Source organism: Hyla sarda, chromosome 2 (assembly GCF_029499605.1).
Source record: "Hyla sarda isolate aHylSar1 chromosome 2, aHylSar1.hap1, whole genome shotgun sequence".
NCBI lineage: Eukaryota > Metazoa > Chordata > Amphibia > Anura > Hylidae > Hyla > Hyla sarda.
The window spans coordinates 426,208,349-426,223,196 of NC_079190.1; the positions used below are offsets into that span (position 1 = coordinate 426,208,349).

The window sequence follows — 14,848 nt, forward strand, 5'->3', positions numbered from 1 at the left end:
CACGACTCTGCCCCCATGTGACATGACGCCCCTCAATGCAAGTCTATGGGAGGGGGCGTGACGGCCCCCTCCAATAGACTTGCATTGAGGGGACGGGGCGTGACGTCACGCTCTTTCGCTCGCGTTGTCGGGATCTGAAGCCTCCAGCGTTGCCGGATGCCGTTGAGGTAGGTGCTGTAGCCGAGATCCTGGGGGTCACCAGCAGCGGGACCCCCACGATCTGACATCTTATCTCCTATTCTTGGGATAGGGGATAAGATGTCTAGGGGCGGAGTACCCCTTTAATGAAGGAATTCCATCAAAACATAACTTTACTTCTCTAAAGTTAGTGTTAACAGGTCAGGCTATTATTTTTATTTTGCACATATATTGTATGGTAGTTAAATATAGAAAAAAATATTTATATGAAAATAAAATGTAGTAAGTGTAATAATTACACTTCATATGTAGTATTCTTCTGACCTAATACTGTGCAGTCTAACATCTTCCTCAGTATAATATAAAAATATATAAACTGTTTTGATATATTAAATATATTTTATAATACTTTTTGCTATGAGGCAGTTCAAAGGAGACCAGTTATAGAGCTTTCATACAACATACGAGTTGTATGGCGACCTAATAGGACACCCATAGTCTTATGGGTAGCTCCATATGCCTGTCATATGCTTTGTATTACACTGTTATAGATCTGTTTATTCTAACTCCGCCATATCTGTCATAAAAAAAAGAAAAACATTTTTGATTTTAACAAGTCCTAGGGAAACATCAAAAGTTTTGATCAGTTGTGGACTGGGTGTTCAGACTCCCACCTATTGCTAGAATAAGAAGGCAGAAGTGTGCAGAAGTGTGCACTAAGCATGTTCACTCCCAGACTTCCATAAAGGATTTATGGGCCCATCACCTATTCTGCACATGGAGCAGGAAGAAGCAGCCCTCTCTATTCCCCACTTGTTCTAACAATCGGTGGGGACCACCCAGACCCCAAGCTACCTATTTTTTTTTTTATATATATGACAAGAGGTACACTTTATCTTGTTTTACCCGAGAATGTTGGGCATATTATGTGGTTGACAAACACAAAAAGTGAAAGTTACATGTAAATGCCACTTAGAGTGTAACAATGGTGATATGACAAATGACCGTCATACAGCACTGTACCCCGCAGCTTGTAGCTGTGCGAAATCCATATCCAGTGCTAGACCCAGTGCCATAAAATCCCATTACAATATGTCTTGTGCTGGGGATGGATTTTGGATAGCTACGAGCTGCGAGAGTAATGGAGAACGAGAAGAAAGGCATCTCGCCGAGGCATTTAGGCCTCGAATTCCAAATTAAGATAATTTAGAAAAATGACTACTGTGCACGGTACTGCATAATGAATGAGTCAATTGTCATATCACTATTGGAGTAAGGGTTTAAATTCAAAACCATGTTTCATAGGTACATACTTTGTGCTGGCATCAAGAGGTGCAATGAGTATGACATTATGGGCACTATTAAGTGACTGACATTTTGAAAACTATTATAAAATTGGAATCATGGATGCACTAGGCACACTAATAATAATATTGTCTTTAAATTGTGACCAGAAGAGCCTTAGGCTTTTTACCTATTTTAGAGGTAAAGGATACATCAGGGATAACCTTTACTGGCTTTTCATTCCTATGTTTTACAGCTTGTCCCCTACAGATCTAAGACCCTGTACATACTGCTCTAGTGCAGGGGTATGACTATCTCGGGACTTATGGATTGGACACATTTCTGTATACCGAAACTTAAAGGCGTACTCCGCCCCTAGACATCTTATCCCCTATCAAAAGGATAGGGGATAAGATGTCTGATCGCAGGGGTCCCGCCCCCTGTCATCTGGTGCATGGAGCGAACTTTGTTCCGTGCCTGATGACTGGCGATGCAGGGGCCAGAGGATCACAATGACACAGCCCCACCCCCTCATGACATCATGTCCATCCCACTCAATGCAAGTCTATGGGAGGGGGCGTGACGGCCGCCATGACCCCTCCCATAAACTTGCATTGAGGGGGCGGGGCCATGACGTAACCATACTCCCGACCCTGTATTTCCCATCATCAGGCACGGAGCGAAGTTCACTCCGTGCAGCAGATGACACGGGATGCTGCAGGAGAGACCATGGGGGTTCACAGTGGAGTGACCCCCGCAATCAGACATCTTATCCATTTTCCTTTGGATAGGGGATAAGATGTGTAGGGGTGGAATTTTCGCTTGCGGAATTCCGCCTCACATTAAAGCTCATAGACTTCTATGGGATTCCGCACTCCCATTCACACTTGTGGAAGCGGAAATTCAGAAGTGTCAATGGGAGTGCGGAATCCCATAGAAGTCTATGGGCTTTAATTTGAGGAGGAATTCCGCAAGCGAAAATTCTGCCATGTGAATAGACCCTAAAGCATCTGGCTAGCAGCATTGATCTTCCAGAGAAACCTTTCATACGTGTTCACCAGTAATGGTAAGTCCATCTCACTTAGGTTATTTTTTTTTTTTCTTTACAGATTTGCTCCTGTATTACTTTGACTAGTGTTATGTAGCTGTATGGTTGATGGCCATCGGTTTTATTACTTCAGTGTACCTTTCTCTGATTCTGATATTGCGCTCCTGCCTCTGGTGCTACATAGAGTTCTAGTATATCTGCAGCTAATAAAAGAAAGAAGCTATAATGATTCCTTTGCTCTCATGTCAGAGAATAATGACATATTTTCAACATCATAGGACACATGCATACTGCCATTCAGTCATGGACATTTAATATTCTGTGAATTGGACCCTGTTAATATTGAGGCTACAACATTAAGGATGTAACCTGTGCCCAGTCTGCCTCGCTGGCATGATCCAGTGCAGTGTGAGTAGTTGAACCATTGACAGTCTGAGGTTTAAAAAGTTTTCCTTAGGCACAGAATAGGGTGCGTTGTTTGCAAACAGGAAAGGACAATGTTTTTTGTTTCCAGGTTTATACAGCATTCATGTGAATACTTCCCAGTGGTATTTCTGTTCCCGTTTCTGGGGTTATACTCTTGATGAAACGCTATCGGAAGACAATAACATAAGAAAACAAGAATTAGCAGCACATTTTGGTGTTTAGTGTCACCATAGTCATGATACAATAGAGGGAAATAATTAAATAATTACTTATTTTTAATACACAGGTGTAAAATGCGGTCTCGGGACTTTTGCGCAATGCTTGGGTTTTGTTTAGAAGACTGGAGACCGCCTCCATTGTTCAGAAAATGAAATGTGCATATAAGGAAAAATACAGGTAAAGTGCATTTTAATCGGTATCACCCGAACTATTAACCCGTATAATCAGAGTATCAAGGGAGAGATGAAAACACATGGGGGGCGCTCCCTGATGAGGTATATTCACTGGTGTGTACCCACCGCACCACGGTGATATACCGACCTTGTTTGTGGTTACACTGTAGTGTCGATGAAAATATGTATGGATACTGGCTGCTGCACTCAAACTGGTATCGGACTTCAAAGCAAGAAGCCGACAGAGATTAGCAAGAAAGAAATTACATGGAAAAAAAAACTGTATTACTAGGCGCTGCTCAAGTTGCGGACATAAGGACGGACTCAGGCAGCACAGGACAACAAATATTTTTGCTGGGGTACTGGTTTGGAGATCTGGCTCAGATCGCAGGAGCACAGCCACTGAGCAGGATCTCCAAACCAGCACCCCAGCACAGTGAACACCAATGAAACTGGGAACTGTTAGTGGACCTGAGGAAGGTATTAGTGAATGCCGAAACGCGTTGTCCCCAATACTTGATAAAAATATTCTTTGTCCTGTGCTGCCTGAGTCCGTCCTTATGTCCGCAACCTGAGCAGCACCTCCAAATACAGTCAGGAACTGTCCAGAGTAGGAACAATTCCCCATAGCAAACCTATCCTGCTCTGGACAGTTCCTGACATGAAAAGGGGGTGTCAGCAGAGAGCACCGTGGACAGACAGAAAATAAATTCAAAAAGAAAAGAACTTTCTCTGTATTACACAGCAGCTGATAAGTACTGGAAGGATTAAGATTTTTTAATAGAAGTAATTAACAAATCTGTTTAACTTTCTTTCACCAGTTAATAAAAAAAAAAAAAAATGATTTCCACCAGAGTGCCCCTATAATGCTGTGGGGGGGGGGTAACAAAATCAGAAAAAAAAATGCTGAAAAATAAGCAGCATGCTATAAGTGTGAAGTGCATATTGTGTTCATTTTTATCTGTTTGTTTTTTGAGGGGCGGCATTTATTCTTATTCTTGAAAGAAAATCCTTGAATCCCAAGAAATGCTTGTTTTTAATGGGAAAAGTGCAACAGAAAAAAAGGCACTAAAACACTATTTTGGAAGAATGCAACAAAAACTGCATAAAAAAAAATACAAGGATGAAGTGCAAAAAAGAATGTTTTTGGCTTTTTTTTTTTTTTAGAATCCTTAGGGCTAAGCAGAGTTTTAGAATCAGTAACAGCCTTCTAAGGCTAAGTTTCCACACAGGTTTTTTTCTGGTGTTGTTTGCCATTTTTGAGCCAAAGTCAGAAGTGGCTCCAGTAGAAAGGAGAAGTGTAAGTCTTTCCTTTATATTTCCTTCCTTTCCTTTTCCAAAAAACGCCAGAAAAAAAAAACCTGTGTGGAAACCTAGCCTAACACCAGAACTTCAATGGATACGTGACCAGACCACCATCAGTAACAGGGGCAGCAATGGCTGACTGAGCGCTGTGTTTATGGTAGCAGAGAAGACAGAAGTGATAAAAACCGTTCTCCGGTGTCTGATCACTGATTAAAAGGAAAATTGAGGCTCAGGATCTTGAATACTGGATAGACATTTATTAATTCATTGTTTCAAATATGTAACGTGCTCCGTGACGCACAGGGCCCTTGTGGGTCAGCGGGGACACAAAATCCAATTTAATAAATTATAAAATGACATAGATAGCATAGAATACATTATAATATAAAAAAATATGTAATAAAATACAATCAATATAAAAGCCACACGTCTGTGGATATTCCAGCCTGTAAGAATAAAATAGTGGTGCACGTGTCTTTTGAATAGAAAGGAATATGTAAAGTGCAGAATTGTACTGTTCAATGCGCTGTTTGTAGAATGAGTGGTATCCGTTGGCAACAATGTAACAATTATTGCGTGGTAACAATGTAGCAATGTCTGGTATACTAGCAGTGTTTATGAGCAAACAGTAGCAATGTTAAGTAAACTCGCAGTACTGAAGAGCTGAAGGATAGATCGCCGCTTAGAGACTCGGCCGTCTCATATGGATAGCGGTGATAGTGGGCTTCAATGATGGGGACTGCAGCGCTTCAATGAGCCGTGAATTTTTCCAAATCGCGTAGAATGCGCGGAGAGAATGTTCAAATTCACGTGACATATGCTGATAGAGACTCAGCCGTCTCAGAAGTTACAGCAATAATGAAAGATCCAGTTTTTTTGAGGCTGTACAGGTAATCCCGGATGCGGTCAGAGGGTATGTGGCTTGCTCGTGGCTGTGGCAATGCACATAAGTACCTGGGGCTTAGCACATGCCGTGTGAGCACAATAGCCGTATTCCAATATAGAGGCTGGATATATGTGGCGTTAGTAGCGGAGCTGGACGCGTTTCAAAAGTCCTTAGGACTTTTCTTCAGCAGCTTTAAGATCCATTGTTACATTGTTGCCAACGGATACTACTCATTCTACAAACAGCGCATTGAACAGTACAATTCTGCACTTTACATATTCATTTCTATTCAAAAGACACGTGCACCACTATTTAATTTTATTCTTACAGACTGGAATATCCACAGACGTGGATTTTATATTGATTGTATTTTATTATATATTTTTATATTTCTATATGTATTCTATGCTATCTATGTAATTTTATAATTTATTAAATTGTATTTTGTGTCCCCGCTGACCCACAAGGGCCCTGTGCGTCACGGAGCACGTTACATATTTAAAAAAATTAATTAATAAATGTATATCCAGTATTCAAGATCCTGAGCCTCAATTTTCCTTTTAATCACTTTAACTTTCCGACACCGTGGGTATAGGTGCCATTTGAGTTGCTCGGATCAAGGTGACTAGCAGATAGGAGCCTCTCCTATTTTCTATATATTGCTAAGTAAAAAAATAAGTCTTAGTCTAAAACCTTTGTAACTGTAAAATCTTTTCCTAAACGGATTATAATTATTGGAAATAATTCTATATAACAGAAAAACACTGGGAGAGATTCATCAAAACCCGTCCAGAGGAAAAGTTGCTAAGTCGCCCATAGCAACCAATCAGATCGCTTCTTTCATTTCGCAGAGGCCTTTTCAAAAATGAAAGAAGCGATCTGATTGGTTGCTATGGACAATACAGCAACTTTTCCTCTGGACAGGTTTTGATGAATCTCCCTCACTGTATGTATCCTGATATTATGCTTCGAGCAAAGTAAATTACTTGTATCTGTTTTTTCTTTTTTTACCTCTTTTAATGAGCCAGGGGTGCTAGCCAGCCGATATACCATGTATACTGGAACACAGATGAATGAAGATGTGCCAATGCAGTAACCAAGCACAACAGACCAGGATGGGTATGTATAGTTAAAAAGACGTAGCTCTGGAGGACTGGACATAAAGCTGCATATAATAAACTGAGGAGAAAAAATATCAAAGTTAATTTATTGTAATTTGCTACTCGTGAAATGTGCATAGTATGTGTGTTGTATAGACGCCAGACAGCTATGCCCTCAGTTTTTTCCTATGAAGACCATGCCATCACCAGGGAAGCCATGTTAAAATGTACATTAAGAATAGAAATCTCTATATAAGGGAAATATTTGCTGGTCATGGTACAATGTACTTGTAAAAAGTAGGAGATTACATGAACATCAAAACTTATATAACTCATACTACTATTCCTGCACTTCAGTTTAGTCTAATGTTCTACATAAATATATTCTTCATTGACTAATGCCTGTCTGATGTCTACTGGCCCCTGTGTACAATTGTCTGTATCATTAAAGGGGTACTCTGTTGCTAGACATCTTATCTTTGAACCATAGGATAGGGGATAAGATGTCTGATTACGCCCCCTCCCATAGATATAAATCGAGGGGACGTCATGTGACGACACAAGGGGTTGTGGCATGACGTGATGACCACGGTCTCCCGAACCCGGCGCATTCTGACCATAATCTTTAGAAAGCCGGGTGTCTGCATGCAGATCGTAGGAGGTCCCAGCGGCGGGAGCCGCCCCCCTATCCTATGGATATAGGGGATAAGATGTCTGATTACGCCCCCTCCCATAGATATAAATCGAGGGGACGTGATGTGACGACACAAGGGGTTGTGGCATGACGTGATGACCACGGTCTCCCGAACCCGGCGCATTCTGACCATAATCATGCAGGGTGTCTGCATGCAGATCGTGGGAGGTCCCAGCGGCGGGAGCCGCCCCCCTATCCTATGGATATAGGGGATAAGATGTCTAACAACGGAGTGCAGCCTTTTGCAACCTATGTTATGTACCTATGTACCTATAAAATTATTTCAACAGACATCACTTATGGTTCTTAGGCTGCATACAGCCTCAGATTACATTCTCTGTTATTATCTGAATACCTTTTTTTTTTTAAACTGGAGTCAGGTGCTTTAAAAATCTAGATCAAAGCATACTCATTTTCCTCAGCCTCTTTTGCTCCCTGCTTCCTCTGATGTTGTCGATATTGCAGAAATTGGATGCCCAGCCAGTCACTGATCGCAGGAGTGACTGGGTCAGCAGGTATCTCCTGCAGCACTGACAAATGAGAGAACGTGTGGAGCAGCTGGGATCAGGCACTGTTACAATGTGGCAAGAGATCAGTTCAGATGAGTATGCTTTGATTTTGTTTTTAAAGCACCGAAATGCAATTTAAAAAATAAAAAATAAATCTAATTGGAAAAACTACTTTAAAAAGGTAATTCTGACTTCTGATATCATGGCTTGTAATAGTTAGACAAAATAACCTATTACTTCTATAAACAGGGTAAAGGGGATGATAGAACTTATGCTTGTTCTTAACTTTACTCTTTTTTCTTCATCAATTTTGTTTAGTTTACCATTAGTTTCTACTGCCCGATTGGTTAACAACACCAAGTTACTTCAATGTTACATGCAATATGCAGCTTACAAATTCTTCCCAGTCCTTCATGTCCATCAATACATTTTTTAATAACCATACTAGTTAAATATGAAAATAGATAATAAAAGAAAGTCGATACTAGAAAATAGAAACCCACCATATGAGCTTTCAAACTGTGCCTGGTCAGAGGAGAGATGCGCCTCTTTGAAAACACTGCAAATGCTCAATCTCACTAAAAGACAATCTAATTAGAAACCACGCCCCCATCAGGTGATCAATGTATAGCATGGCGCACAAAGCACAATTACTGCTACACTTACAGAAATCATAATAAATTCTACACAACCAAAAATCCCTACATATTCACTACTTTTATACTCAAGATAAACAAAAACAGCTTGATAAATGTCCCCTTTATCTTTTTCTAAAGATCCTGTTCAGAAAAAGGTTATGCCAAAAGTGGTAATAAAATCACCACCAATCAGCTTGTTATCCCCCATTATATTTTATGACATATGATATCATCGCCCTGAAATTTACTACATTTTCTCTGTTTTGAGATCAAGGGCAGGGAGAAGAGATAACTAGTGGTTTAGGCAGCATGAAAATTAGGACAGGTTCCCTTTAAGTCTGTCAAAGCTGACAGTGGCGTCTAAAGGGACCTTTAAACAGTCACTGGTGGTCCAGTGGGGTGATCCACTTCTGAGAGGGCTTATCTCTCGTCCAACGCTGGTCCCAACTCTGTGATTGATATAGCCTGGCTTAACCAGGCTTTTTTAATCGGGCGCAGAGCATACAGATCAATATAATTCTATGGAACTACATTGAGCTGTATTAGGCATCAAATGATTCCTCCTAAAAGTCCCCTAAAGGGACTAATAAATTGTAAAAAAAAAAGTTATATAAAAGTAAAAAAAAAAACACCCATTAACCCCTTCTATTATTTCACCCACCTTTTCCCAAACTCCATATAAAAATATGTAAACATAATAAAAATAAACATATGTGGTATTGCCACGTGCATAAATGTCTGAACTATAAAAAATAGAATGTTAATTAAAGCGCACGGTCAATGGCGTATACATAAAAAAATACCAAAGTCCAAAATTGCATTTTTCTTGGTCACTTTGTATACCCTAAAAAATATATATATAAAGTATAAAAACCGATCAAAAAGTCCCATGAAAACAAAAAGGGTACCGATAAAAACTAAAGATCATGGTGCAAAAAATGAGCCCTCACATCCCCGTATACGGAAAAATAAAAAGTTATAGTGTTCAGAAAAAGACATTTTTAAACCTAATAATTTTTGTGCATAAAGTTATAATTTTTTAACAGAATTAAAACATAATCAAACCTGTGTAAGTTAGGTACCATTTTAATCATATTGACCTACAGAATAAAGATAAGGTCTCATTTTTAGCAAAAAGTGCTCTGCGTAGAATTGAAAGGCCCAAAAGTTACAAAATGCTGTATTTTTTTTTTTTTCAATTTAGCCCCACAAGTATTTTTTTTTCTGGTTTTGCCGTAGATTTTTTGGTGAAATTATTGATGTCATTACAAAGTAAAATTGGTGGCACAAAAAACAAGCCCTCATTTGGGTCTGTAGGTGGAAAATTGAAAGTGTTATGATTTTTAGAAGGTGAGGACGAAAAAAACGAAAGTTCCAAAATTGAAGAACCTGTGGTCATTAAGGGGTTACATTTTCACAAATAATATCTATGGATTAGCTACTAAAAGTTTCTTCAGCCGTGGACCAGTAATGTATCCTTCAAGGTTTATAATCAGATGAAACGTAGGACTAGTTTATAGAAGAGGTCTGTTCTGTCTCCACTCTCACTCCTACTCTCTGCAGATATGGGTTTACTATTTGAATGTGTAGTGCCCTCAGCATTGTTGTATTCACCCATCCTCCATGGAACCACAACACTCTGGGAAGCCTACCTATTTTTACACCAGTAATAAAAGTGAAGAGAGTAAACAGGAGCCTCTGCAAAGTCTCCTCATAAACCTGCTCTACTAACTTATCTGCTCTCCGGTGCAAGTTACAGAGCGCTCCAACATTTCCCTTTCTCCGGGTTGTCTCTGGTTAATAAGGTAGATAAGATGTTAATAATAATGATGATAAATTAAGACTAGCTAAAGAGAGTTCAGACACTGTTTAAGGCCGCAGACAGATGCTAGCTTCATGTCGGATTGCAGAATGATATTGTTCAGGCCTCTGTATTCTAGCTCATGTGTTGAAGTTTTTATAACACGTACGGTATATCTCTGGTGCCAAGTAGACTAAATGATCTCTGTGTTGTTATCGCAACCACTATGCGTAGTGAAGTTGGGATGAGGTAAACTACGTGAATAAGATTTGGCGAGAATTAACTGCAACACAATGAGCTGTGTGTAATGCGGAGAGCAATAATACTGGTAGTAAGGCATTGCTAGTCCTCACAACAGTGGTTTCACAAGTCGGGGGATTTATTAAGCCAAGAGTTTCATATGTCGGAAAATGCCCCCAAAATGTATAAAGAAACACACCTCTTAATAAATTCGGTACATCTTTGACATTCTATGTGATTGATATATGCCAAAATTTATGCCAGCTCATGGCTGCTATAATTGACAGCAATTTTCAGTCCTTTGCACCAAACCAAACCTACTTTTTTAAAGAAAGGGCAGTAAACACAATTTTTTTATGGGGGGGGGGGGGGGGGGGGGGAATGCCCTGCAGCCAGATGTTTACACTCTAAGCACCTCAGTCTTCCCAGCACAAGGTATCGTTCACACTGAGTATTTAGGTCAGCATTTTAAATCAGCATTTGTAAGCAAAAACCAGGAGGGAAAAGATTCATACCTTGGATCCACGTCCAGTTTTGGCTTACAAATACTGATGCAAAACACATTTGGAACATTTCTAACTTTTTTGTGTTTTGAACCCACTATGGCTCATTGTATCTGTAAGTCAAAATCAGAAGTGGAACTTACAGAGAAAAAAGACAATGGAAAGATTTGCACCTGTTCTGTGTTTTGCACACACTCCTAGTTTTGGCTTACAAATACTAATGCAAAATACTGACCAAATACTGCTAATATTAACACAAAACACATAATATTTCCATCAGTATTTTGGTCAGTATTTTTAGTTAAAACCAGAAACACAGAGAAAACTACCCTATATACTCGAGTATAAGCCGAGTTTTTCAGCACAATTTTTCTTGCTGAAAACGCCCCCCTCGACTTATACTCGAGTGAACTCTCCGCCTGTCAATGGGGCCTTTGTCATCATCCAAACCCCCCTTTAGTTTTCTACTCACCTCCCCTCGGTGGGAAGGAAGGGTGAGCTGTTCCGGGCCATCTATGCTGCAGGGACCGTCCGGTGGGGAGGGTTAGTCGTTCCGGGCTGTCCATTTTCACCGGGAGGCCCTCTTCTCCGCTCCAGGCCTGGCCCCGGCCTAGTGACATTGCCTTGACGACGACGCACAGGGACGCGCATGAAAGTCCCTGTGCGTCGTCGTCAAGGCAACGTCACTAGTCCGGGGCAGGCGCGGAGAAGAGGGCCCCCCCGGTGAAAATGGACAGCCCGGAACGACTAACCCTCCCCACCGGATGGTCCCTGCAGCATAGATGGCCCCGAACAGCTCACCCTTCCTTCCCACCGAGGGGAGGTGAGTAGAAAACAAAAGGGGGGTCTGGATGATGACGAAGGCCCGGTGGCTGTCCGGGCATGCTGGGCGTTGTAGTTTTGCAACATCTGGAGGTCCGTAGGTTGAAGACCACTGATGAAGGGATTGACAGGCGGTGATGATGAAGGGGGGGTCTGGATGATGATGGGGGTCTGGATGATGACATGGGGGGATGATGTATTTCCCACCCTAGGCTTATAGTCGAGTCAATAACTTTTCCTGGGTTTTTGGGGTGAAATTAGGGGCCTCGGCTAATATTCAGGTCGGCTTATACTCGAGTATATACGGTATATAATTAAACTATGTAAAAGAAAAGATTTACTAAAGATTTTCAATGTTTTAGGGAGCGTTCCCACCTGGCGTATTTTGCTGCGTATTTGCTGCTGCGTATTTTATTCCCATTGAAGTCAATGGGTAGGAAAATACGCAGAAGCAAATATGAAGCAAAATACGCCAGGTGGGAACGCACCCTTAGACTTATTCCTGATTTTGGCTACAAAATACTATGTGTGAAACCAGCTTTAGAGACAGACACCAAATTGTTGGCTTCACATGAGCGTATGGAAATAATCTGTAATACAGCTCTATTATACATATACATTACCATCTATTTATATCATTTAATGTCTGAACCTTTAGTTTTGAGATTCTGACCTTCCTCAAAGTTCAGTTGTAGTATAAGTTTATTCTTTATTTTTTTTAAACTACCCAAGAAAATCCACCAGTAAGGACTTTTACACCCCATGATTTTAGAGGGATTGTCCAGTGCAAATGATCTTATGCACTATCCACAGATTCTGGAGATCAGAGAATAGGGGATAAGACAGTTTTCACCAGACAAACCCTTTAACTAACAGGGTAACAGACATAGCAGCTATTGTCTATTTTGCTTTGGGCCCCCAAATTCCTTCAAACGGCCCCTGCTGTTCTGTACAGATAATTTCCCAGTAATGCCTTTCTTCTCAAGAGCAGAGTGAAAGGTGACAACAATAGAGATATAACACTGGATCCACCACCATTCACAGAAGATAAGCATCCCTCCCTAGAATGACCTTTGTAATGGTCTCTAATTCATCTGAATTAAACAGGTCTCATACAGCAGGCCTTGTGATAATGATGTTGCTGAAACCAGTTACATATGATGTAAGCAGGTCTACCCAGCTCATCTAGAAATCTATGTAAGCAAAGTCACCTTCACAGCTACCAGCATTAATCCATTTATTGACTATGGCTACTCTTCCTAGCTACCCCCTTGTTATGAAACACCTCTTAGCGTTATACTGTAACTATTACAAAATGTGGCATCAAATCTGTAAAAATATGTGCATATAGGAAACATGAAGTTATAAACTTTATAAGCACTACTAGCACTTACATTACAAAGATGCAATTAACTTACCAGAAGAAACAGTGGGCATATAGCTACCCAACATATCTTCCAATACCAGCCTGGACTAAAACCTAACATCTCCTTTACATCCCGACAGAAATGGTTAATACCTGAAACAAAACCAGAGTACATTATTTATGTTTGTTTAAAGCAACTATGATATGCAGACCCAATATGCTAGGAATAATCCCGACAACAGCAATACAATATGTGGTACTTACCATAGAACCAGGACACTGCTATGGCCTCCAGGAATACCACAGTGAGCACCGCTGGGCCAGTGGCATACTCCTCAAATAACTTTACCATGTAAGCACCACCCTGGAATATTAAAAAAAAAAAATCAACAAACATTAATTCCGAAAGTGTTTTAATCTTTTGTAACATACATGTCACAAATCTTTAATACTTTAAAATATCTTAAAGGGAACCTGTGACCATGAAAATGATGTTGAATCTATCTGCAAAATGTTATAGAGCAGGATGATCTGAGCTTATTGATATACCGGTAAGTGTCTATATATATATATATATATATATATATATACACACAGTCATGGCCGTAAATGTTGGCACCCCTGAAATTTTTCTAGAAAAGGAAGTATTTCTCACAGAAAAGGATTGCAGTAACACATGTTTTGCTATACACATGTTTATTCCCTTTGTGTGTATTGGAACTAAACCAAAAAAGGGAGGAAAAATTCAAATTGGACATAATGTCACACCAAACTCCGAAAATGGGCTGGACAAAATTATTGGCACCCTTAACTTAATATTTGGTTGCACACCCTTTGGAAGAAAAAAAAAAACGAAATCAGTTGCTTCCTATAACCGTCAATAAGCTTCTTAAATCTCTCAGCCGGAATGTTGGACCACTCTTCTTTTGCAAACTGCTCCAGGTCTCTCTTATTGGAAGGGCGCCTTTTCCCAACAGCAATTTTAAGATCTCTCCACAAGTGTTCAATGGAATTTAGATCTGAACTCATTGCTGCCACTTCAGAACTCTCCAGCGCTTTGTTGCCATCCATTTCTGAGTACTTTTTGATGTATGTTTGGGTAATTGTCCTGCTGGAAGACCCAAGATCTCGGACGCAAACCCAGCTTCTGACACTGGGCTGTTCAGTGCGACCCAAAATCCATTAGTAATCCTCAGATTTCTTGATGCCTTGCACAAATTCAACGCACCCAGTGCCAGAGGCAGCAAAACAGCCCCAAAACATTATTGAACCTCCACCATTTTTCACTGTAGGTACTGTGTTCTTTTCTTTGTAGGCCTCTTTCCATTTTCAGTAAACAGTAGAATGATGTGCTTTACCAAAAAGCTTTATCTTGGTGTCATCTGTCCACAAGACGTTTTCTCAGTAGGATTTTGGCTTACTCAAGTTCATTTTGGCAAAATGTAGTCTTGCTTTTTTATGTCTCTGTATCAGCAGTGGGGTCCTCCTGGGTCTCCTGCCATAGCATTTCATTTCATTTAAATGTCGACGGATAGTTCGCGCTGACACTGATGCTCCCTGAGCCTGCGGGACAGCTTGAATATCTTTGGAACTTGTTTGGGGCTGCTTATCCACTATCCAGACTATCTTGCGTTAACACCTTTCATCAATTTTTCTCTTCCATCCACACCCAGGGAGATTAGCTACAGTGCCATGG

At 40.5% G+C, this 14,848-nt stretch overlaps 1 protein-coding gene across 4 annotated transcripts in view; it reads right to left on the reverse strand.

Moving 5' to 3' along the window:
- Window positions 1–2,360: 2,360 nt before the first annotated feature.
- The window catches only part of SLC6A4 (solute carrier family 6 member 4), a 124,966-nt gene continuing 112,478 nt past the window's right edge, over window positions 2,361–14,848 (reverse strand). For 3 of the 4 annotated variants that reach the window (XM_056558995.1, XM_056558994.1, XM_056558996.1), the window contains exons 11-14: window positions 13,417–13,516; window positions 13,205–13,305; window positions 6,491–6,658; window positions 2,361–3,061 (exon numbers count right to left, since the gene is read on the reverse strand). In XM_056558995.1, coding sequence (XP_056414970.1) covers window positions 2,987–3,061; window positions 6,491–6,658; window positions 13,205–13,305; window positions 13,417–13,516 — 444 coding nt within the window. In that variant the 3' untranslated portion in view covers window positions 2,361–2,986. The remainder of the gene's footprint in view (window positions 3,062–6,490; window positions 6,659–13,204; window positions 13,306–13,416; window positions 13,517–14,848) is intronic. The other variant, XM_056558997.1, reaches the window with a different exon arrangement.